The 24033-nt window shown below is 33.5% G+C and overlaps 1 protein-coding gene across 7 annotated transcripts in view; it reads left to right on the top strand.

Annotated features, from left to right (window-relative positions):
- LOC139098344 (inactive dipeptidyl peptidase 10) overlaps nucleotides 1–24033 on the top strand; it is a 122101-nt gene that overhangs the window by 53834 nt on the left and 44234 nt on the right. For 6 of the 7 annotated variants that reach the window (XM_070650507.1, XM_070650511.1, XM_070650506.1 and 3 more), the window contains exons 3-7: nucleotides 9529–9722; nucleotides 9837–9998; nucleotides 10671–10869; nucleotides 12697–12771; nucleotides 17693–17745. In XM_070650507.1, coding sequence (XP_070506608.1) covers nucleotides 9670–9722; nucleotides 9837–9998; nucleotides 10671–10869; nucleotides 12697–12771; nucleotides 17693–17745 — 542 coding nt within the window. In that variant the 5' untranslated portion in view covers nucleotides 9529–9669. Of the gene's footprint in view, nucleotides 1–9525; nucleotides 9723–9836; nucleotides 9999–10670; nucleotides 10870–12696; nucleotides 12772–17692; nucleotides 17746–24033 lie in introns of all 7 variants that reach the window. The other variant, XM_070650510.1, reaches the window with a different exon arrangement.

Below are 24033 nucleotides of genomic sequence, written 5' to 3'. Positions count from 1 at the left end.
TGCTGCCTTCCTCCTAACTTCTTCCTCTCTGTTAAGTCTTGGACACAGTGTATAGTATATGACCGTATCAAAAAAAGAAGGAGGGTATTTTGGTAAAAGGCGGAGAGCATGTAGATTGATTTGCTGATGTGTATTTAAAATAATGTTTGGCCTTTGCCTTTCCTTACCATGAGAAGTTTATAATGCGGTTAACATTATACCAAACATGTGACGTCAGCTTTGTTGTTTTTGTAATGTTATTTTAAGAAAGTCGTGAAAATAGATGACCTTTGACTTTATTTTTGTATCATGTGCAGTTTCTGCTGTTGGGTGTTTTGGTAAGACTTACAAGGAAGTTTGAACTTTTTGTTTAGATTGAATGGAGAAAATTGAGATTTTAAGGAGTTTTGTAATTGTAGGTTAGGATAATAATGACTTTAAATGTTTTTTAGTTCAAATTTAGTTTCCAAGTGGCAATTTACAGTTGTTCTGTGGCTTTCTTTGTACATGTTGGGTTTGGAGATGGTATGTTGCAAAACTAACTCCATTACTATCCTGATTGTAAGGCTTCAATCCTTCATGCAGGGTTAGAATTGGCTTTTCTGGCACAGGTCTCGATTGCCAGCTGTGCATTTAGGTATGCACTTGACATTTGGTCAGCTTAGGCTTCTCCAATTCTCTTTTAAACTTGTTAAGCAAACGTTACGTCCTCGTGTTGACGGTAGTTCATCAATACGCTATTAAGTAGCCCTGTCAGCGCCATTCAGACAATTGTATATAGTTTTTGAGTTAGTTCAGGCTCTCAGGTTCGTTCCTGATCATCCAACGCTGCCAAATTTGGAAATGATAAGATCCAAACCTAAGCTTAAGAGCCAATACAACAAGAATTGAACCTTAACTTCGAAATTTTCCCCTTTAATGTCACGAAAAACGCGCTGTTCCAATTTTAAAATTAATATCCACCTAGTTCTTCATTCATAAATCACCACGAAAAGGACAAGCACATTGTAAACCAAACGATGAAGCTTTAAAGTCCGATCATTCGTTCCATAATCCCTTTCCACTTTAAAAAAACCATAATAGGAAAATTTCCTTTTCAGAAACCTCTTCTGTGTAAATTATCTCAAATATTCATTCACACAGGATATTATTTCAATTTGTTACGAGAAAAAGGGGAAATGGGAAGCAAAAAAAAGGCAATAAGGAAACCAAGAAAATCAATTTTAGGAAGAGTAACCGAAAAACTTATCAAAACATAAAAGTAGATACAATGTTTACTATCTAGTCGAGTACAATGACCAATATATATCTACTGTATACTCAAGCATTTCATACATCATAATCAACAGTAATAATCTCTTATTATGCATGCAAATGACTCTATTCTGGGTTCTATAAAACTTTTACTGTACTTGAAATTCAACAATTTTTCCTTCATTTATTTTTCGATAGTTTTCTTTTCGAATTCCTTTTATTACTTTTTGTGCGTTGGAGTTTATAAATTCTTTGAGCGATGAAATGAGTCGGGCGTAATAGTGTAAGAAACATACACACTTACTAGTGCTTCATATTTACGGTTTTATTGTTGGTTGACTTCCATGTGGATTATGAGTAAAGAATTACAATATTCAGGTAGTTTTGACCATTTTATCAGTACTGGATCTTGATATTATCAATATTGAGGCTGTTTAGTATTTGATAATCAAGCATATGACAAATATTTAACTTGTTTTGATGAAAAACTACACAAAAATTGAATTTTCGACTATTTGTTAACAAAATTTCACGAATTTAAATTAAAATCTTATTTTTAACTCAGTTACCTTTGTTAATTTGATTTGATCAGCTTAATTAAAATTTGTTTGAATTGCTGGATATTTGTGGTAAGTTGTTCACTCTTTAATGACTCAAGAAATACTAAAAATTATAAACAAAGGGGAGATGATAGGGGAAATCAACTAGCTTTAAGATGTTGCTCAGATAATTTAAATATTAAACGACCGTTAACATATTTATTGTTGCTCAAATTGATCTATTCTGATTCTTTAAGCCAAAAATAAGATTTTTGCAATTTCCCTCTCCGATATCGCGGAAGTTTGTCACTTTCATCTACTAATAACTATTTTCTCCTTCTTCCTTTCCTCTTCTTATTCCATTTTTAAAGAAAATTCCATGTTATGTATGGGGTTATTTTTATTGGCATCATTTCCCGTTTTCATTGTTTGACGATGAAAAGTTTCACAATGCCTTGAAGCGTAAAAAAAACGACGACGAAAGAAGAAGAAAGGCACAAAAAAAAATTTGTTTCGGAACAAACGACTTAATGTTTTTCTTTAAAAACAAGAAGAAAATTTCAATGTCTTCAAATTCCCTACTTCATTTGTGTGCTGAATATTGTTCTTATTCCTTTCATTTGCTGATGTCATTATTTCGACACTTTATCTCGTTTCCAATATTTGCGGATGATCTGTGTTAAGTTGAGTCGCAAAACTATAATTGTGCCTAAAAATACAAAAAGTATTCATGACCTACGTTTATTGTTATGACTTCATTGCTGTGTTACTTTTTATTTGCGGCCTTTAATAATCCTCGTTTGTGGCCTTTGGAGAACTCAATAATTTCTTATTGTTTCTATATTCCATACCAAACATTGTATGGTGAATTAATAGACGGTATAAAAATAAAGATTTCATTATGCGATTGGCATTTAAGGAACTGAGGATAGTCATAAATTACTTTTTGATTAAAATGTTATTTGATGGATTGAATGTTGTACGCAAATATGGATATGCTAACAAAGTATTAGGAATTATTGCTATTTTCTCGCCTATGTAAGATGTTGGCTTTTTAGTGCTTTTCATCTAGTCTGATTTGACTATAACGATAAATGGAAACATTGGCAGACACTTTGGATATGAGGATAAGGATCATTTGATCGATTTTCTTTTATGATGTTCAACATTTTGCTTTAGGGAATTTGAATTTATATGCAAACGTTGTTGTTCTGGATGTGGGTGGGGGGAGCTTGTGGATCGGATCTGTGAATTTATTTGTGAAGATACTTAATGCTGTTGCGCTGATTTGAAGGTCAATATTATTACAATCAGTATAACACTAGACTAGGCTTTTTGGAAACTATGGAACTGGGCAATTGCCAAAAGATCATCTTTTTACTTTGATGACCGTTAAGATCAATTATGATTCATGGCATTCCTCAGGTGGCGCTTAAAGCTGACTGTCATCTGCCATTTGACAATAATAAGTGCAATACTGTCTCTATCGACAACTCCATTCCACGAGTAACACTATCCTTATAAATTGTAATATGAGAAGATTGGAATCGAACCGGCGATCTTCGAATTATCATTCAAAATTTAAGTCAAGTGTCTTACTTATTACTCTACTGAGACACTAACTACTGATTCATGAAACGGTCTGGTCTCTTTGATATATCCTAGCTAAAGCCTCATGTCGGGGGCACACACTTGCGCATAACCACCTGAGTATATCTCATTCTTTAATCATATTAACTAGCTATCTAATTCAGAGCTTTCCAAACTTATTTGTGTCGTGATACAACTTGATGGTACGGCACATCCGAAACTAAACACGGCATGCTGTTATTCGGCTTCACACTATTATTCGGCCTTAGCAAACAGTTGGGACAACACTAGTCTAATCATATCAATAGATCTATGACCACAGATAACGCAAATCTTATAAGTTTGCCAAATTCCCATATCAGATCTTATATGTATTTACTTCGTAAACTGTAAGTCAAGTATGTATGCATGCAGCACTATTATAGTCGAATCAACACCCATTCCAATTACCCCAAACAATCGTAATTCCAACCGTCACATGAATTTACATGCAAATTAATATTCTAAACTTTATATCCACACGAGAGCACAATAATGAGTGTGCATTAAAAAAGTAGAATTTATGCATGTGTCAAGAACAATTTGCATGTTGACCAATGCATATAATTAGCATGGAAATTAATAAAACTTTTTTTTATCGGGTATGCAAATGTTCTGCAATTTAGATTACAAATTAGCTGTGGAATTTTAGCGATCGCTCAATTACTCGATTTCCTATGATTAAAAAAATGGATGGATGAAAAATTTAATTTAACTAAAATGTTAAAGCTTTTGAAAATCTCAATCGATTTCGCACAAATATGAAAATAAGAAGTAAAGCTTCTAAGAAAATTGCGAGTTTTTCAAGGCTTTTTTTAAATCTACGGATTACTTTCCTCTTCGTTTTTCGTTTTATTTTATTGAAAACTATAGAATATGAAATGAATGAGGATCAACGAATGTAGTGAAAGCATTTCTCAATTATATATTAGGAATTTAAAAGGATTAGATGACTTGTGTGGGATTTTAGGCACGAATGTTTGTTGGGTGGTTATGAATATTGAATTTTTGAGGAATAGAATTGAAGAGTTTTGGAATTTAATGAATATATGAAATTTGAAAATTTAACGTATTTTTAGAATTTAAATATTTTTTTAAAAAATTTAACGAATTTTCCACAATTTGAAAAATTTTCTCCAAATTTAACAAATTCTTGAATTTTGAAATTTTAACGTATTTTTTTAATTTAAAAATTAAAATGTATTTTTGAAATTTAAAAATCCAACGTGTTTATAAATTTGAAATTTTATCTCTAAATTTAACAAATTTTTGAATTTTAACATGTTTTTGGAATTTGAAAATTTAACGTATTTTAGAAATTTGAAACTTTTTTCTCCAAAATAAATTTGACGGATTTTGATAATTTGAAAATTTAACTAATTTTGAAACATTGAAGACCAAACTGAATTTCAAAACTTAACGGACTTTCAGATTTTAAAAATTAAACAGATTTTCATTAATTTTCGTCATCCTACCCACACCAAACTACACCTTTAATTCACCTTCAATCTCAATTTTCTCTCAAAATAAATTTATCAACTCATGCAAGCACCAATTCATTTGCTATTAACACAGTTCCTTAGATGTCTTATAAGGCAAAACTATAAAGCATATTAAGAAAGTATTAAAAGAAGCCTTGCCCAAAATTCTATCATTCTCACATGCCACACATATAGAGATAGCATACAAGCATGAATATACAAGTCGACCAAGGTGTTTAAGCTTCAACCAATAAGTCTATACAAAGTAGAAAGTAATCATCTTGTTTACTTTTTTATAGAAGTCTTGGCAAGAATGCTGATCTCCTAGCATGACAAAAGTATTCATAGAGCCTTCAAAGTTCTGAATCAGTTTCTTCTTTGTATATCCAATGTCTTCTTATTATTTATGTCTTTTTTTTCACCTATTCTTACTTTCACAGCACAGAGAAACTGGAAAAATAAGTGGAGAGGCGGAAAGTTAAAATGGATGGATATTGATAAATAGATTTAGTCAAGTCATGGTGCCAATAAAATAGAACAAAATCAAAGTCTTTTTCCTTCTTTTTTTGATTATTTTTTTCTCTCCTTTTCTCTCTCTCTCTCTATTTTGCTCGCCAATAAACAGCCCCATTCATCTCCCTATTTCCACACATATGGATGATAATATATCTATATTCATAGCGAGTAAGCAAATATTGATATGAGGATGCGTATGATGCATATAGTAAAAAAAATAAACTTTTTTTTTCAAACAACAATGAATATAGACAACAAATAGCATATTTTCAGACAGATAGTGATGAAGAAGGAATGAGAATTAATGTAATAGACAAATAATAGACAGAATGAATAAGAAATTTATGTAATAAGAAGGAATTTCAACGGAAACTGATTTTTTGGGAAAGCTCGTGGTTTTGTGGATAATTTGTTTCAGCTTTTTGTTGGAATTAGATGAAGATATTTAGTTTGTGATGATTTTGGGATGATTTTGCCACTTTTTAGAATAGAAATCAATCACAATTGCATCATAAGATTATAAATTAAGGAAATAATCCACGAAAAACTTTTCGAAGTGGAGAAAAAAAATGGCGGGAAAATTTTGTTCAAACTATCAAATTAGCATTGAAACTTATTCAAAATGCGCATAACAATCAATTCTTATTAACCTTTAATGTACTTTACTCTATTGTAAATAGAATTCATAGACTCCATTCTTGTTATTTCGACGAACATTGTGCTCTTATCATCATGTTCACTCCTTCGTTTCGCTCATTGAACAGCAGTGCACATACATAATTGTAATTTATGGAATGTTAGAGAGAAGATTATCAGAGATGTATATGCATATTTATGTAAGGCAATATAATAGGGTCAAATTGGTTGATGTTTATCGATTTCAATATGAAGAAAAGTGAAGAACAAGATGTAGAAGTAGAAAATAGAAGAATTCAGGCATACTTTTGTAAATTATCTTGTTCTTGACGAAAAGGGAATTTTAAGATTTATTGAGTTTGCATTGTTTAGATTCCATTCTATTGTATGTTGTAAGAACGATTAATATTTGAGGAGCTTTGATATCCGAGGCATGTCTTTTTAGAGCAGTGCTGTATTATTTGGTCCCTTTGGCTGGATTCTTTGCAGATCTGAATTCTCTGTAGATATGAATTCAATTTTCGAATTGTATTTACTCTAAGAAAGTAGTGAATTAAGCGTGGAGAAAGTGAAGCACTACCCCGGGGCGGTCTGACTTTGAGGACGTAAATTTGGCTTTAAGCTCTACTTCAGCTTATATTCCTAGATTAGTCTCTATGCTCTACTATACAAAAACTCGTCTACAAGCTACTACAACACAGCCATTTTGTCATTTAGTGATGCCCCGGGGCAAAGTGAGGTCTTTTACTCCCTCTGTAATTATCAAAAAATAACGGTCAACATTTTTTTAAATTTTTGATTTTAATTTGCAACTAATTTCTTTTCAAAAAATATTTTTGTAACATTGCCTTTTCTATCCGCCACCATTGGATACTCCATTTGTTAAATCTTTTGATTTCCACAACCTTATCTGACCCTAACAGACAAAGAGAGCGGCTTTAGGTACACTAATGGTATTACAGTCCCAAATTGGCAGAAGTTGCAATAAGCCCCCTTATGCCCCAGCCAAGGTAGTAAGCAAGTAAGAAGTAAGTGGTATTCCTGTACCATGAAAGCACGCTCTTTTTCTGTCTCCGTCACCGTCTACGCTTCAAAAGTCTGGCGCCGTTACTTTGATATAAATCACCATCTCCTTATGTCACTCGGGTAGAAAATGGTAAAAAAACAGACAAAGAGGAGGCATAAAACTTTATACGATATAGAGATGTCGAAAAAAAGGGGCCTGGAAAATGGGATGAATTATGACTTTGTATTGTGTATTATGATTCATATTCATACGTTTAATAGAAAAATAATAGGATTCGAGTGAGAGATTAAAACAGCCTGTATATTGTGACTTATTATCAAGGAACAAATACACAACATTTCGTGTATTCAATTATTTAAAGGACAAAATGGAACAATGAGCAGCCTTTGGCATATTTTGTAAATAGATATTTTGATTTATTCAGCTATACATCTTCCTATTATCCCTTAAACTTTATGCGTGATGGCATTCACAACAAAACCTTTTCAGTCATCAATGAACTCAAACATTTTTCCTTGCCTTCTTCTTTCCTTGTTTCCAGCTAATGCGCATTTTTTCTCGTTGTACTATTATTGAATTACTTAATGCTGCTCCGGTGTACATAATATTTTTTTGGTTCGTGTCGAGGTTAAATATTTTGGACGATTTTTTGTGTTCTTTTAATCCATTTATACACAAATTTTGTGGTTGCTTTTTCATGTTTTGTTACCGTTACATTTCTAAATGAGATTCTTCGTCCGAAAAACATAAAAGCTCGTAAATGTGTTACTTCATATTTCTTCAAATTGACATGCGGTCAACCTCCCATGGAAAAATTCTTCAAGTTCCTTTAATGTTTTACTATTTTTGTTAGCATAAGAAGTGAGGAATGAATTATGTGGCTTTTGGTGTCTGACTGAATTAATGAAATTGAGTTGTTCTTTTGGGGAATTTAGGCTGGATATTTCGGAAGAATTTTGGTAATTATAGGTTAAGTGTTAAAAATGGACTCAATGTCGATTATTAGGCTGAAGTTCAAGTGACTTGAATATTTGTAATCTAATCATGATAGTCAGAATAGCACACGGCAGAGCTCGAAGTCGACTCGGAGTTGGTTTGGAAAAGTCGGTTCGAATCGTCTCGATTTCATACAAAATTGGAGTTGGCTTCGAACTCTGGCACACGATGCCAATGTCATCTTGGTGCTATTCTGCTGATCAATGTGAAATTCATTTTTATGCCCATCAGACAGCAGCTCAGTTCTAGATTCTGTCAATTTATTTTTTCCATGTAGTGTTTTACTGGAATTACAAGAAACAATCTTTTAGCAGACAATAGCTTCGAGTGAGACTCGAACCAACGTCATTCAACTTCCAGACACATGCTGATGTAACTGGGGTGTTGTTGGCTATTTGACTGCATGGCCAAATGACAATAAATTCTGACAAATACGTATTTTTAATGACGGTTAAGTTTCTTCCGATCGTATCGGTGTGGTGAATTGCTTTAGATATTTGTCATGTGGCTGTAAAGATAGTCTCTCTATAGGCAGATTAGTTTCACTAAATTTGTAAGAAACTTCATTAAAGTGGTTGTCAGACTGTGGATAAGTCAAATTTGGCCGTTATTTTTATTTTTAGAAAAATATACGACCGTTTATTTTTGAATTTAGAAAGACCGTTATGAAAGTTCCAAAATTCTTATTATTAGGGTTTCGACATTCAAATTTCAACAATCTGTTGGCTGTAAAAGGATATTGAATTGAAGTGGCTCCGTGGCGTAGTAATGTCATCCTTTGAGACATAACTACTTCACTTCCTCAGTAATCATAGGTTCGAAACTCGTCAGTACAGATTTTTAGCATATCATTTTTTCTACCATATGTGCTGAAAATGAAACTCTCTGCTTTGCATGCTGTTAACTAAAATGTCATTAAATGAGTGATTCCAGAAGCAACTATAAACCGGTAGTTCTAGATTTGAATGGAAGTTCCTTACTCATCAAAATGACATTAATACTAAATTGCTTATAACATACAACCAGGGAATCTTGAAGACTCTTAACTGCCAAAATTTATTATTTTTAATTTTCACAAAATTTAAGTATGTCATGAAAAATATTTTTACAACTCAACGTTTAACTCAAAACAATAAAAAAATTCATTCAAAATTAAAAACACAAATAAACTTTAAGTGCAATTAAAAAAAAGTTCAGCAAATATTTTAACATCCATTTGAGTAATTATTGTCACTTGTGTCTCAACACTCAAGTATGCGCTCTTAAGTATAAGAACAATTTTAAAGTGCCACACTTCACTTGCTTGTTATTAATATCTTTAAAAGCTACTTACATTCACATTTCATGCTCATGTTCATTAATCAATGATTTTCTCCCTTTTTTCTCGGTTCTCTTCTCTTCATAATGACTACAACAACAACAATTTTGGGTCCTGTGGTATTTAAAAAACATCATTATCAACATAAAGCAGCAGTAGCAATCACACTCTAATGTTAATTAACCATTAGGGAACCACGAAAGTATAAAATGTTCCAAGGAGGCCCAACAAATCGCTCTTATTGTGGTGGCCATCCTTGGAAAAAGAATTTCAATTAATAACTAGTTTCGCGTAATGCACGCTAATGTATCCGGAGGAGACCGTTCGGCCGGAGGCGGTAAATCATGGTAAGTAATTAGCATGCAATTTACAAATTAAAATTCATTAACATGCACATTATCACAATTACTGACTTTTGTTCTTGCTGACCTTCTCAATTCCTTTTTTTTTAAAAATTATAGGCAAATCCCTCCGGACGAAACACTTCAAATTGGCGGAGATAAGAATGACAAAGATGCGGATCTTTATGGATCCGATGGTCATAACTGGCGTAGTATCATCTTCTCCTTATTGGTCATTGGTTTTGTCATAGCTGGCATTGTAACAGCAATTTATTTATTAGGGTAAGGATCGTACTTATTATGATACGATGGTCCCTTGTGGTGAGATTTTGGGAGAGGAACAACGCGCGACGTGACAATTTTGAAGGAAACTATTTTTTAGACTTCATTTGACCGTTACAGTTTCATATTTATTTTGACAGTTATTTTGTTCAAATTTATTTTGACCGTTATTTTCATTTTTGGGCAAAATTTTCAAAGGTAATTTGAACAAATTTACAAATTCAAATTAATTTTAGCTGTTATTTTTCAAACTTAATTTGGCCGTTACAATTGCAAATTTATTTTGACCGTTATTTTTCAAACTTAATTTGACCGTTACAATTTCAAATTTATTTGGACCGTTATTTATTCAAATTTATTTTGACTGTTACAATTTCAAACATATTTTGACCGTTGAAATTTCAAATTTATTTTTGCCGTTACTTTTCAAACTTAATTTGACCTTTACAGTTTTGAATTTATTTTGACCGTTACAATTTCAAATATATTTTGACCGTTATTTTTTCAACTTTATTGAGCCATACTTAACATTCTCACATTGACTTTCTACAAAGTCTCACAATAATCTCCCCACAAAAAAAAAAAAAAAAAAAAAAATCATCACAAGGAACGAAAAAGAAATAAAAACGAAACAAATGGATTAATTTTCTCATTTTCATGGTGCGTGCTCAGATATGTAGATGAGTTACTTTACTGGTCCGGTAAGCGGATGAAATTTGATGAGTATTTGCAAAACGAATTATCACCGAAACGTTTACCATCGACGTGGGTTACGAATACGAAATTTGTATATCAATCGGACGATGGAAGTCTTGCAATACTTGACACTGCCAATGATTCGGTAGCCACATTGGTAACGAATCATACTTTGGTAAGTTTCTTCTTAACTATTATATATTTTATGCTATTTCCTTATTTTCATCCATGTAGCTCTTCATGAAATGAGATTCTTAAAAAGCTATACGTAGTCTTGACTGACTTGAAAGTTACCTTAGGGATGAATTTTAATCTCAAATGAAAATAAAATTTATTTCCAAATGAAATGACATTCATTGGATGTAACAGTTCTCATTTCAGTTTTTCCATCTCACTTTCCACTTTATCTAATTTGTGTGAGACTTAAGGATGAACAGCATATAAAAAACTTTCATTTCAGTTTCTCCTTCCGTGCTCAAAATTCATACGTATTAAAGATTGACTTTTATGTCAAATTGCTTTTTTTTTCGGGCTCTTATGGACGAGCTATGAGCTGTTGGAACTGTAGAAAATGGAATTAAAATTCAAATTTATTTAAATTAAATTTTAATCTAGGTTTGATGGATGACGGAAGATTCATTTAATTCAATTCTCAAAAGTTGAAGTTTGTTTCCGTAACAATTTTAATGGTTGAATCGATCAACTTTTGAGAATTTTGATAGAGGAAGTTTGATTGAAAGGGATTTGTTTTGTGTGGGTTTTGGTTGTGGATATGATTAGTTTTGGATATGTACGTGTAGAGATGTAACTGGAGATTTATACAATTAATTGAATTTTAATAAAATTGAATGTTTGATTTTAAATAAAATTGATGCTCAAATCAGATTTTTAACGGTTTTCTGAAATTTAAATTTTTACCGGTTTTCTAAACTTCAAATTTTCAAAAAAAATTTCATAATTTCAAATTTTTCATAATTTCAAATTTTAAACGACATTTTTGAAAGTCAAATTTTTAACGATTTTCTAAAATTCAAATTTTCAATGATTTTTTGAAGTTCCAATCCAGAGCTCGAGCGACACAAATGAAGAAGGCTTCGCCACGGCTTTAAGGCTCTGCTAAATCTCTTTTGTTGAAATCTCTCAAATGGCCGTTTGGCAGTGTCATGCGTATGCCATTTGGCCTTACCTCGTGTCGGAGACTTCTTCAACTGTGTTGCTCGGATAGGGTTATTTATGACAGATTTCTTGTTTATTTTTACTGCAAAATCATTCACATTTAAGCTCTAGACTTTCATATTAATTTAAAATCTAGTACAGTGATGGACAACCTTTTGTTTTTTGGGGCATACCTTGATGGTTAGCTTTTAAAGTAACTGCACACGTCATATGGTTTGCGGCGTTTCCAAATATTTTTGGTGGCTCACTAATGTGCCGTGGAACACAGGTTGCCCACCACTGACCAAGTTCCTAGATAGCACCAAGTTGTTGCTTCAATCTTAAATTCTCTACTCTTACTAATCCCTTCTGTAAATTCCAAATCTCTTTTCTAATCACTAGCAAGTCCTTAAATCTTGTCTATTTCAAAAAAAAAAAAACCCAAAAAATCTCACTTTTAAATCCACAACTAAACTTCTATCCAGCCTTTCAATCCCAAAAAGACAAAAATCAATTTTCCTCACATCCTTACCTAAAATACATAAAAGGTCATTTATCTTAAGCTCCTCAATCCAAAAATCATCCACCTGAATTAATTATCATTATTAAACCAGTCAACTATGATTTTGGTCACAAAACGGCAGCAATCCTCTGTCGCTTTTTTATCTTCATCATTATGTTAATTTTTTTGTTATTTTGATATAGGACAACAGACCTAGTCCATTGTCCTTTATTCAGATGTTATCTATCCAATCTATCTACGATGATCTACTTTCATGCAAATAACAGAAAATTAATTTGAATTTTTTTTCTTCCTTCTTTTTTTCTTTTTGTTATTCATTCACAGAGACAACTTAATGTCCAAGGTTATCAGTGCACCAGCGATCTGCGATATGTACTATTTACTCACGATATAAAATTTGTAAGTATCTTGATTGATGTAAGAAGTCATAGATGGTGTTTATTATAAGTATATAGTGTGTGGAATATGTTAATGTTAAGGAAATGAGAATTGTGTGATGGAAATGTTGGTCATGGGGATGGAATGTTTTTGAGGGAGAGGTTTTGAATGGGGTTGTGTATGGGGAGGGAGATAATGAGGGTAAATAGAGTATTTACTTGAGATTTGGGAGGTGAGGCGACAGGAACGTGATGTAGGTTCCTTTAGCAATTCAGATCATTGAGAATCACACCTGAGCTAGTGTGTGTCGTGACTGTTTGTTTAATGAATGCACTTAGTAGGCCTAGAGTTTATGGTGGGATCAGAGCCACTCCTTTGATGACGTTTACTTACTTACTGGAATCATGCTCTGATGTGGAGTCTAGGTTTCTACAAAACGTCTTCCATTTAGCTCTATTTCAGGTCTTATCACAAATTTTGTACTAATTATCCGTCTTTGCACCTAACTAACATTCTTTTAAAACCATTCTATGTCATGTTGCTTGTCTGATGACGCTATTATCAGCTTATTGTCTTTAGACTACAAAAGGAGGCTGTTAGTCTGTGGGGAGGCTCGGCAAATGATTCGGAAAAGGACAGATAAAAGAGTTTCTCCTGCTGGGTTTCGAACCCATGTTCGCTTGATCGGCATCACAATTATTAGGTACCCAAGAACGAAACCATTCCTCTACCGAGCCACCTCGACTCACAAATGAGAACAAGCATTTGTAAAAAATCACAAAATCGCACTCAAAACACCCAATTTATAGCAGTTACGTATGAATAGAGCTCATTACGACAATCTACGTCATAGAAACAGCATTAAGCCAACCCCCAAGTTTCCACCCCTTTACATTTTAGTGCTTTATAATTTTCTGGTATCACACAAGAGCTCTATTTATAGCAATAATGTGAGGTTTATACTTATTTCTATAAAAAAAAAAGTGGAAATAAAAGAAGAACAAAAGTCAAGGTGGATTTTTCATACTAAACCAATCCATTATTTTTACACAAGCAATATCTTTCTTACCTTCCATTTCGTCTCACAAACATTCAACCGCACACTACATTAACCTTACCCACTCACTGCCTCAACTTCCTCTCGTACCACTTCAAATATCAAAACTCACATTCTCTCTCTTTTTTTTTTACATTTTATTTTTCACTTCTACACAATTTGCATGCATTAACATTTCATTTTCATCAACATTGTAAAGTGGATGGAAAATTTATGCTTTTAGCGACTGGATTATAGTTCTGTGGATTTTTACTTTAGTCTTTCTTTTTATGGAATTTTTGGAATGGTTTAAGATGATACTGATGATTGTCTGTCCATCTTGGTGGTTTCTAAATAGTTCATTAGGTTGGGATTTTGGGATGTAAACTAAAATGATTGAGCAATGTTGAAGGCAAGTCTCAACAAGGAGTTGGATTCTTGTTGATATCCTAGAACAATTCTGGACAACGTTTCTTTGCCGCGAGACTCCTTGTTGGTAAGCCTAGACCGAAATTGCACAAAGCATAGGGTTCGTGGCATTTCCAAAACTTTTGATTTCACACTAGTGTTCACCTCACTACCCCATGATCACTACAAAACCAAAATCATGACTCCCCCATGACAACCACCCCTTGACTACCACCACCCCATGACCATCAACCCTTGACCACCACCTCATAACCACCCCCCATGACCACCCCCCATGACCAACACTCCATGACCACCACCCCATGACCACCACTCCATGACCACCATTCCATGATCACCACCCCATGACCACCACCCCATGACCACAACCCCATGACCATCCCTCATGACCAATTTCATGACATTTTTGTGGCATACATCACAGCGTACTTCCGAAATATAAATTCAGAAGCGTTTTGATCCTCAAGCCCCACCCCCTTGAAAACCTCCTTGCAGGATACTTACCACTGCTATAGATTCCAGCCATAAAACGCACGGGCCAATCCCACAAATGCGCCTCTGTCTCCCACAAAGACCTTTAATCTCAATGTCTAGATTTGTTCTTATTCACACTAAATATTGACATCACAAAGCACCAATTCAAAATCTGCCAGTAAAAAGAGAAAAGAAGCTCAGAGGTAAAATTGTAGTAATTGAATAGGAAATAAAGGAATAAGAAGAAGTGAAAGAGAAAAATCACTGTTGGTGGAATTTTCATTAATCAATTCATCTGATGGTGATCAACATTCAAAGTGTAAAGGAACTGTAATTATCGATGATGATGATGATGGTATGTGCGCACGGGATGGATGAAAAGCAGATTTTCAAGGAGATTGATAACATGAAGCATTTTGACTAATATTCTTATGGATAAATTCATTGATTTGGAATGTTTTTTATGCACTTCCTTTACAAGTGGATAATTTCTACTTGAAAATTGGATTTTCATTTCTCCTTTTATGGCTTTTGATGCATGGATGAGCATTTTGGTGATTACAGAGAGACTTGCCTTTTGAGTTGCAATAATGTTGAATGTGGGAATATGCTGGTTTATTACTTTTCAGATTGATTGTTAGGGAAAATGGATGCATTTAGAAAGTTGGTCTATGAATAATTTTTATTGGAACGGATGGATTGGAAAGTTAGTGGAAGCTATGTTGAAAGAATGGTGTTGTGAGATGCAAGGATGCATTTTGAATCGATTTCTGGAGTGTAGGGCAGATAAAGGAGCAATGCATATGTGATCAAGCTGCTTAAAGTCGATAGAAATTATGAATTGGTGCTTTAATATCAATAGGATTCGAACCTTACTTACTTTCATATTTGTCGAAGACACACGAGGGTCCATTGCCTCATTTAGAGTTCATCGGAAATTGGATATGTCTTTAAAAAACTTCTATTCTAATTGTCAGCACTTTTGCATCGTTGCTCACACAGTGATCTCATGAGCTCTTTGGTCTACCTCGATCTTCTGATTTACCTGATCTCTTTCCATCCAGAAAGTCACCAGTTGTCACTTTAAATATTGAGTCATCAATTGCTCTTTTATTGACATGAACAGCCCATTTTGACTGACTCCGAACCTATCTCAAAATATCAATTGAAGTCGAATAAGTGTCGTGAAAATAAGTCTCGCTTGTCAGTTAGATGCAAAGACGGAAAATTTGTACAAACTTTGTGATAAGGCCAGCAACAGAGTCAGATGGAAGGCTTTTTGTAGAAAACTAGGCTCCACATCGGAGCATGGTTCCAGTAAGTAAGTAAGTCTCGCATAAGTGAACGGTTGAAAATCGGAATATGGAGCATTATATAACTTTAATTGTTAGCCAACAAACCAAGGACCTCAAAATCAACAGCATTCATCACACGAACTGAGCTTCGAAACTAGAATGTTGAAATGGAAAATGGAACTTCGAAAATTAGACATGACCTAGGATTGAACCCAGAACCTTTGGTACGCAAGGCCAACGCTCTACTATTTAAGCTACTGATGCCATTTTACAGCATAATTACAAACAGAGTTAAAGTTCTTCTAAAATCCCAATCCGACAGACAACCAACATTCCACCTTAAAAAAATTATTCCTCGCCAACCCCTGCTTCACAAAAAAAATTACAAAAGTCCTCGTGTTATTGATCGAGGGACTTAAGCGCATTTTTGTCCCAGCGATCAGTAATTGATTAGAAAGTCACTTCCAGACCTAAAACACAAGATCCAGTAAGATCCAGGTCACTTCCAGGTCTAAAAACCAAGATCCAGTAAGATCCAGGTCACTTCTAGACCTAAAAACCAAGATCCAGTAAGATCCAAGTTACTTTCAGATCTTAAAAACAAGATCCATATAAAACTTCCACAAATTTAAGAACTTCATCATTTAACGGATTTTTATAATTCAAATCTCATAACGGTCAAAAAAAATTCAAACATTGTTCAGTAAACACTGTAAAAACATCGACAAACATTGAAAAACACTGTAAAACAATGAAAAAACGTGTTGTTGTTTTTGTTGTTGTTGTATTTGAAAATGAAAAACTGTTAATTATAGTATTTATGCGTTGATTTGAAACTTCTTAATGACCGATAACCCAATAACTTGATAGAACGAAGCTATTAAAACAAACCGGAGCTCTCTACGATGTCTAGTTTTCGAGATCTCGCGTTCCAGCCGACCGAACAGCCGCACGAACAGCCGAACGAACGAACAAAGTGCATTATTAAGCTACCTTTTTGAAAACAAGTTTCAAAAATGCGCTAAAAAGAGCTTCATCATCAGCAAATGAAAGAAACAAATCAAAAAAGAAGCCCTCAAAAAGGAAGTGAAATGAAACGAAATGAAATATTATTCAATGTTGTGATTGAACAAATTTGATAAACCTCCTGACATAATTGATGGACCATGTTTCATTCAGTTCTTCTATTTCTCACTTTTTTTTGTTGTTGTTGTTGTTGTTGCTGTTCAACTAGCAACAACAAATGAAATGAAGAGATGAAAATATTGTCGGGTTCATTCATTATACACACATCCACACAAAAAAGGGAGGCAGCACATACATAATATACAGTATAACCGAGTTGACAAAATGATGAGCATGTTCTGTGAATAAACAGGCCAATTAAAATGTCATTAAATGATTGTCGGTGGGTGAAATGAATTGAAATAAATTGAATGAACAAAAAAAAAAAAATATAAAGGAAGGCAAACAGAAGTGAAAGCTGTGATGAAAAAGGGAAAGTAGTTCTGTGAGGAGGAAAGTTTTGCATGTTGTCACTTTCTATCTTCCTTATTATTTTGTTGTTGGTATTATTTATGTTGCGGTTTGGGGTTGATGTGGGCGGGATGGATCTTAATAAATTGTATGCGACTGCATTAATTGACATAATTGTTTTGTAAAGGATTCATTAATTTATTTAACAATTTTTTTTTGTGTCTATTTTCAGATCTATAAGAACTCTTATACAGCGTTATTTACCGTCTACGATGTAACAAATGAGTAAGTTTTGTGCCTTCTTTTAAATTCAATTTAAATTAATTTCCCTAATGCGAAAATTGCGCTATTAAATAGCTCAGTGATTCTTTTATAAAGTGGAACAATGTCTTTTTTCATTATGGATATTATCAAATAATAACGAAATTTTATTTTTTTAATGGCTTAATAATCTCGGATGAGATGCACTTTAGTTTATTATCTCTAACCATTTATCTCTGTGCTGTGCTGTTGAAAAAGACACTCGGGAAACATATTTATGGAAATAATTCATTTTTGTGAAAGCGCAATATGAAAAATTTTTGAGGAAAAAAGTTCTGAATAAATTAAAAAGCTCAAAATTATTAGACTCATAAAAAGCTTATTTTTTCAAAAGTTTACTTTACCACAAAACTAATCTTACAATAAAAAGCTCACATTTTGTCAAAAAGCCAACATTTTGTCAAAAAGCACATATTTTGCCAAAAAGCTTACATTTGGTCAAAAAGCTTACATTTGGTCAAAAAGCTCACATTTTGTCAAAATGTTCAACTTTTAACAAAAAGCTCACATTCTGCCAAAAAACTACAAAAACTAAAAAGACAATTTTGTCAGACAGCTAAGAAGAAAGAAAGATTTAATCAATAATCTCATAGTTTAAAAGTCTTAAAAAAAAAGAACACAAAATTATCAAAAAGTTAGTAATTTAGTCAAAAAGCTTACAACTTGTTCAAAATGTTTAAATTTGTTAAAGTCAAAATACTCAATTTCATTTTAAAGCTCACAATGTTGTCAAAAAGCTCACAAGTTCGTCAAAAAGCTCACAATTTCGTCAAAAAGCTCACAAATTTATCAAAAAGCTTAGAATTTTTTTCAAAAGCTAAGTTTTTGTCAAAAAGCTCAATTTTTGTCTTTTTTTGCACATTTACAACAAATAGTGTGAATTGGGTGAAGCTTAAATAACGCTTAACTTTTTATATTTGAAATTGTATCCGAAAAACACAAAATAAGTTAAAAATGCCATTAAAAATCGTACAAAATCTACTTTAACTCTGAGTTAACGACTTCCTAATGGCTACCACGCGAAGCTTTTTGTCGCCCTGAACAGCTAAATTACGCCATATTCAGCACTAAATCATAAAACCCCACTAAAAAACTGCATCACACCTCGCACATGGACACAACATTTTTTTTTCACAATTCGATTAATCTCCACTAAAAAAATATGTCATACATCGCGACATAAAATTGTCAACAGCTTTAAAATTGTTCCACTAAAACACAAAAACATGCTCAGAAAGTCATTACAATCATATCTGTTTTCACAATCCTTTCCACATGAATACAATATTAATCCAAAAAAAACAACCAGTATGCAGCACAACACCAAACGAGTAAATTTTGTACCATCAGTGTACAGCCACTCCATTCAAAATCATTTTTTTCGTGAAAATTCTCAATTTTGGAACTTTTTTTTTGTTGTTGTTGCTGTGTGCTCGTTCGATGCTCATCCTCATATCTCGAAATCGATAGTCAATGGAGCGATCGCAAAAATTTGTTGTTGAACACATTTGGTGCATTTAGCCAGTTGAGGCAGCTTGCAAGTCAGCAACATGAAATACTGAAATTGAAAACAGTTATCTATCCACCACACCCCATTTTTCTCACTCTTCATACCTACTTGCTGTTGCTCATCCACATTTTATTTTATATGCAATAATGCCAATACATGATAAAATATAAATTATTGTATGAATGCATTGAATGTGCTAAACGAAGCAGGAACTTGAGGAAGAAAAAAAATATTTTTTTTAATTTTGGCTTTAATTAATGTTTTTTATTATATCCATGCTCATTCAGATGCAATGCATAAGAACAAATTTCCTGCACACCAATCAACTTCTACTTCTTACTCAATTGGTATCGATGAAATTCTCTTTTTATTATCTTTAAAAGTATTTTAGTCATGCCAACAAATGATAAAGTTGTGAAGGAAAAAATGGTAGGATGAAGTATGTTAGGGTGATGGGGTTGAGGCGCACTTTTTGAGATGCTAAGATAAAAAATAAGCGTCTGGATAGGGTTTAGTAAGACATTATAGTTTGTAGACCAAAGATACGGACGTCTTCCATACTTACTTACTTAACTATGCACCATACAGATTCTGATCCTAGGTCTCCCATAGAGGAGTCGTCATCTGGAACGTCTACAGCTAAGAACGCCAACAACTAATGACTTCTATAGCTAAGGACGTCTACAGCTAACATGCCTGATTAGGTATCACGATGAACCTACATTTGGTGAACTAAACTGGATTGTTTAAGTTATATTCAAGCATTTGAAACAAGGACTCGGGTTGCTCTTACTGTCTTTTGAAGACGGATGAAATATAAATTCTACACAATTGCATAGCCCAAGGCCGAATCAATCCAATATTCCTAGCTTTAATTTAATTATTGCGAATCACACAAACTGAGTTGTTACATGGCTTGAACAGAGAAAAAGCATCCTAAATCTAATTTGACTTTTCCTGAGAATTGAACTCGAGCCGTTTTTGACTGCTAGACGACACTCTAGCCACAGCGCAACTGATGCTTATTTTTGGATAATATGCCTCATACCAGATGATATAGACTTAGAAACAAATCGGTAATCTCGATATTTTAAACAAATTGTGGGTATTTAATTTTAGGTATTAGGCACCCTTACTTACTTACTTCCATGGCTGGGGCGCACGGGGCCCATTGCCGCGTTTAAAGGACGTCTGTAGACAGCTCAATCTTTCGATAACTTCTCCCAATTATATACCCTAACAGGCAATAATCAGTATAATTGAACATGTTCAAGTTTGTATGCACACCCATGAGCATGTTTCTATTCTGTTCAAGGAATTCGACAATATATTACCTAATATCCAAACATGAGGAATGTATTCTTCCCAGGGGGAAGATTACTTGGCGTGAAACGTATACGCCAAAAATTTCACATCCGTGGCGTGAAATTTCACGACATTTCACGCCGTTTCACGCCACTTTCACGCCATTTCACGCCAGCGTCGTGAAATTTCACACCAATTTTTTTTATTTTTAAAATCGACTTTTCCAATGGTTTTTTATCTTTAAATTGGTTTTTAAGTTGATTTTCACCCTAAGATAGAGAACCGATCTGAAATTCGGTTTTCTCAGGGGTCAGTGACCCAAGTCACTAATGTCGGCGGCTAAATATTTGCATACTTTAGTGATTAAAGCATATTTTTAACTTTTTTTCCCAACGATTTTGTTATTTTTTATGATAGTTCCTTGGAAATGACTTGAATCTTTCTGGATCTTGCTTTAATGTTGGCAAAGTGTCTTTGACCGCACTGGATCTTGTTTTTAGTTCGTAAAAGTGATTTTGACCTTACAGGATCTTGATTTTAGTTCGTGGAAGTGACTTTGATCTTACTGGATCTCGGTTTTTGTTTGTATAAATGACTTTGGACTTACTGGATCTTGTTTTTAGTCACTTATACGAACTAAAATCAAGATCCAGTAAGGTAAAAGTCACATCCACGAACTAAAATCAAGATCCAGTAAGGTTAAAGTCACTTCCACGAACTAAAATCAAGATCCAGTAAGGTAAAAGTCACATCCACGAACTAAAATCAAGATCCAGTAAGGTTAAAGTCACTTCCACGAAGCAAAATCAAGATCCAGTAAGGTTAAAGTCACTTCCACGAACTAAAATCAAGATCCAGTAAGGTTAAAGTCACTTCCACGAAGCAAAATCAAGATCCAGTAAGGTGAAAGTTACTTTTCCGATCAAATAACAAGATCCAGTAAGGTCAAAATCATTTCCAGAATAAACTGTGTCGTGAAATTTCACGCCATTTCACGCCAATTCACGCCATTTCACGCCATTTCACGCCATCGGCGTGAAATTTCACACTGCTGGCGGGAAATGGCGTATAATTTTCACGCCAAGTAATCTTCCCCCTGATTCTTCCTCAAACGGTCAAAGTGCTCATTCATGTTGCTCCAAAACCTAAAATTGTCATCCTTATCAAATTAATCTAAATAACCCCAAACAGTCCTCATATTTTAAATTTATATCCTCATATTCACATAGTCATCTGGTCCATACATACCAAAAGAAAAACCCAATAACAACCAATAACATAACTTAATTCACCCCACAATCGACAAAGTAAAGTTAAGAAAAAAATTTTTCATATCATTTTCAAATAAAGTATATTTTTTATGTATCTTCTCGTTCCTTTTTTCCAAATTGATGCTTTTCAAGTGGAAGAAAAACTTTTTTTTTTCTCTTTGCTTTTATTTTGCTGTTGCAAGCACAAAAATAAAAAGGAAAGAGTGAGAGAGAAATTTTCGAGTCATAAACAATAAACGTATGCGCGATGAAAATCGATCGAAAGCTGCTTTCCTTTCATTATTTTTCTTTGTGTGGCCCTTAAGGGGCTCGTTTTCCATGATTTTTAGCTCTTTTGGTACTTTTATCGAAGGTAGAATCTTTTTTGAGATTTTTTTGAAAGGGGGGGATCGTTTGGATGTTAGGTACTGGAAAGGGGTTTTGTGCTTAATACTACAAAGCACCTAGGACATTACAGCTACACAAACTGTGTGGTTGCAGTTAGTGAATTATTCCGCTTTAAATAAACCGGTTAATAGTAATCAACGGTTTAAGTGTACCAGGAATGGTTTTACATGAGTTAAGCATGTCATGGGGCATCTATAGGTCAGTTTAAGCCTAAGCATATAGTCAATATGAGCGTGATTCAAATGGCTTACAAATATTAGAACTCGGATTAAACCGAAATCCATCCTGGTTTTGTGGAACTTGGCATTTTGAAGAACTTGTCAAAATTATAACAATCGACTATCTATGGCGTACAAATGGTCAAAAGTGCAGCCACAGCTCGGTATGGTTCCGGCCTAGATGACCAGATTCAAGTCATCCTAGGATCACCATGTGATTACCGGGATGAAAACTCCTGTTTCACTCGAGATTACTGTGTTTGTTCTGAGATTGTGATCATTTACTATGTTAAGTTACGTAACATTCAATCTAACCCCTTCAAAAGCAAAACTTTTTCCGTCACTCCGATGATTTGTTTGTTGCAATTGCATTTTGATTGCTGTTTCTTGTGTTATATAAAGAAACAAGATTGATTGATGTTTTGTTAGCTATTTTAAAGGAAGTCACAGTTACATAAATCGGAAGTAAAATATTTTCGACAAGTTTTTAGTTCCAACCCCTCCGGAAAAAACAGAAAAATTTTCTTCAAAACCAAATAAAGTTTTTTTTTTCGCATGACACTTCAGAAAAATTTCCTTCATTTTGGCCTTTATTTATGCGAAATCAACTGCTGGCAGTTGCCATAAAAATTTATCAAAAAAATATTGATGCTGGTAGCTCTTGATCATTACTAGTAAAGAAGCACTTTTCTTCTTCCATTCATTCAAACATTCAGCATCAGATTCAATGAACATAAATTTAAAGAAAAGAAAAAACGAAAACGGAAGGACAAGAAATGGTGGCTATGTGGAGATAAATAGTCGACAAACTGCTTATCTCGACAGAAATATAAAGAAATATAAAAGAAACAAAATAGATAAAATGTGTCTTTTGGAAATCTTTTCTGATGCTTCTTCATATTATTGAGAAAATTGGTTGTGTTAGGCTTTTATAGCTGCATCAGGAGGCGCATTGAAAGGGATTTTCTATTTTTAACCCAAAAGGCTGGGATTCGTTGACAGTAATTTTAGTAATAAAGTTGGAATTAAAGCTCGAAGTCTATTCTACATAAAAATATAGTCTACTTTGAGCTCTGCTTGGAAATGTTGACATTATGTCAACTGTCATTTAATATTCAAATTATATTCGCAACTACAATTAGTTGATTTTCCCCTTTTAAAGTTGTTGAGCCCTTCATAAACATAAATACTTTAGTCTGTATTCTAATTTCAAACAATAAACATTATTTATAGTTAAATTCGTTATGAATTTCTTTGATAATGATTATTTGTAAATAAGTTTTGGCGGTTTATCTCCTCAACAGGATTGTAGTGGCAAATATCGTATTATTTGGGCAATTTTAGATGAATTGAATTCGAAAAGTCTAAAGCAAATCCTATAGGAAATCAAAACGAGGGAATAAATTCGACTTTTAGACAGCGAAAAACTTACAGGAAAGCATCTACAGAAGTGGACAAGATACCGTTAGAACTAGTCATCAACTAGACATTGAATCAAATTCTGTGAATTTTCTGTTTAAAAAACCAATAAAACTCTTGAAAATCTGAGGAAATCCTTGAA

The sequence above is a fragment of the Chironomus tepperi genome, unplaced genomic scaffold (genome assembly GCF_022539635.2).
Source record: "Chironomus tepperi strain 1889 unplaced genomic scaffold, CSIRO-AGI_Ctep_v1 contig_445, whole genome shotgun sequence".
Taxonomy (NCBI): domain Eukaryota; kingdom Metazoa; phylum Arthropoda; class Insecta; order Diptera; family Chironomidae; genus Chironomus; species Chironomus tepperi.
Note: the sequence above shows the minus strand (reverse complement) of the source record. Positions and strands in the feature narration are given on the sequence as shown.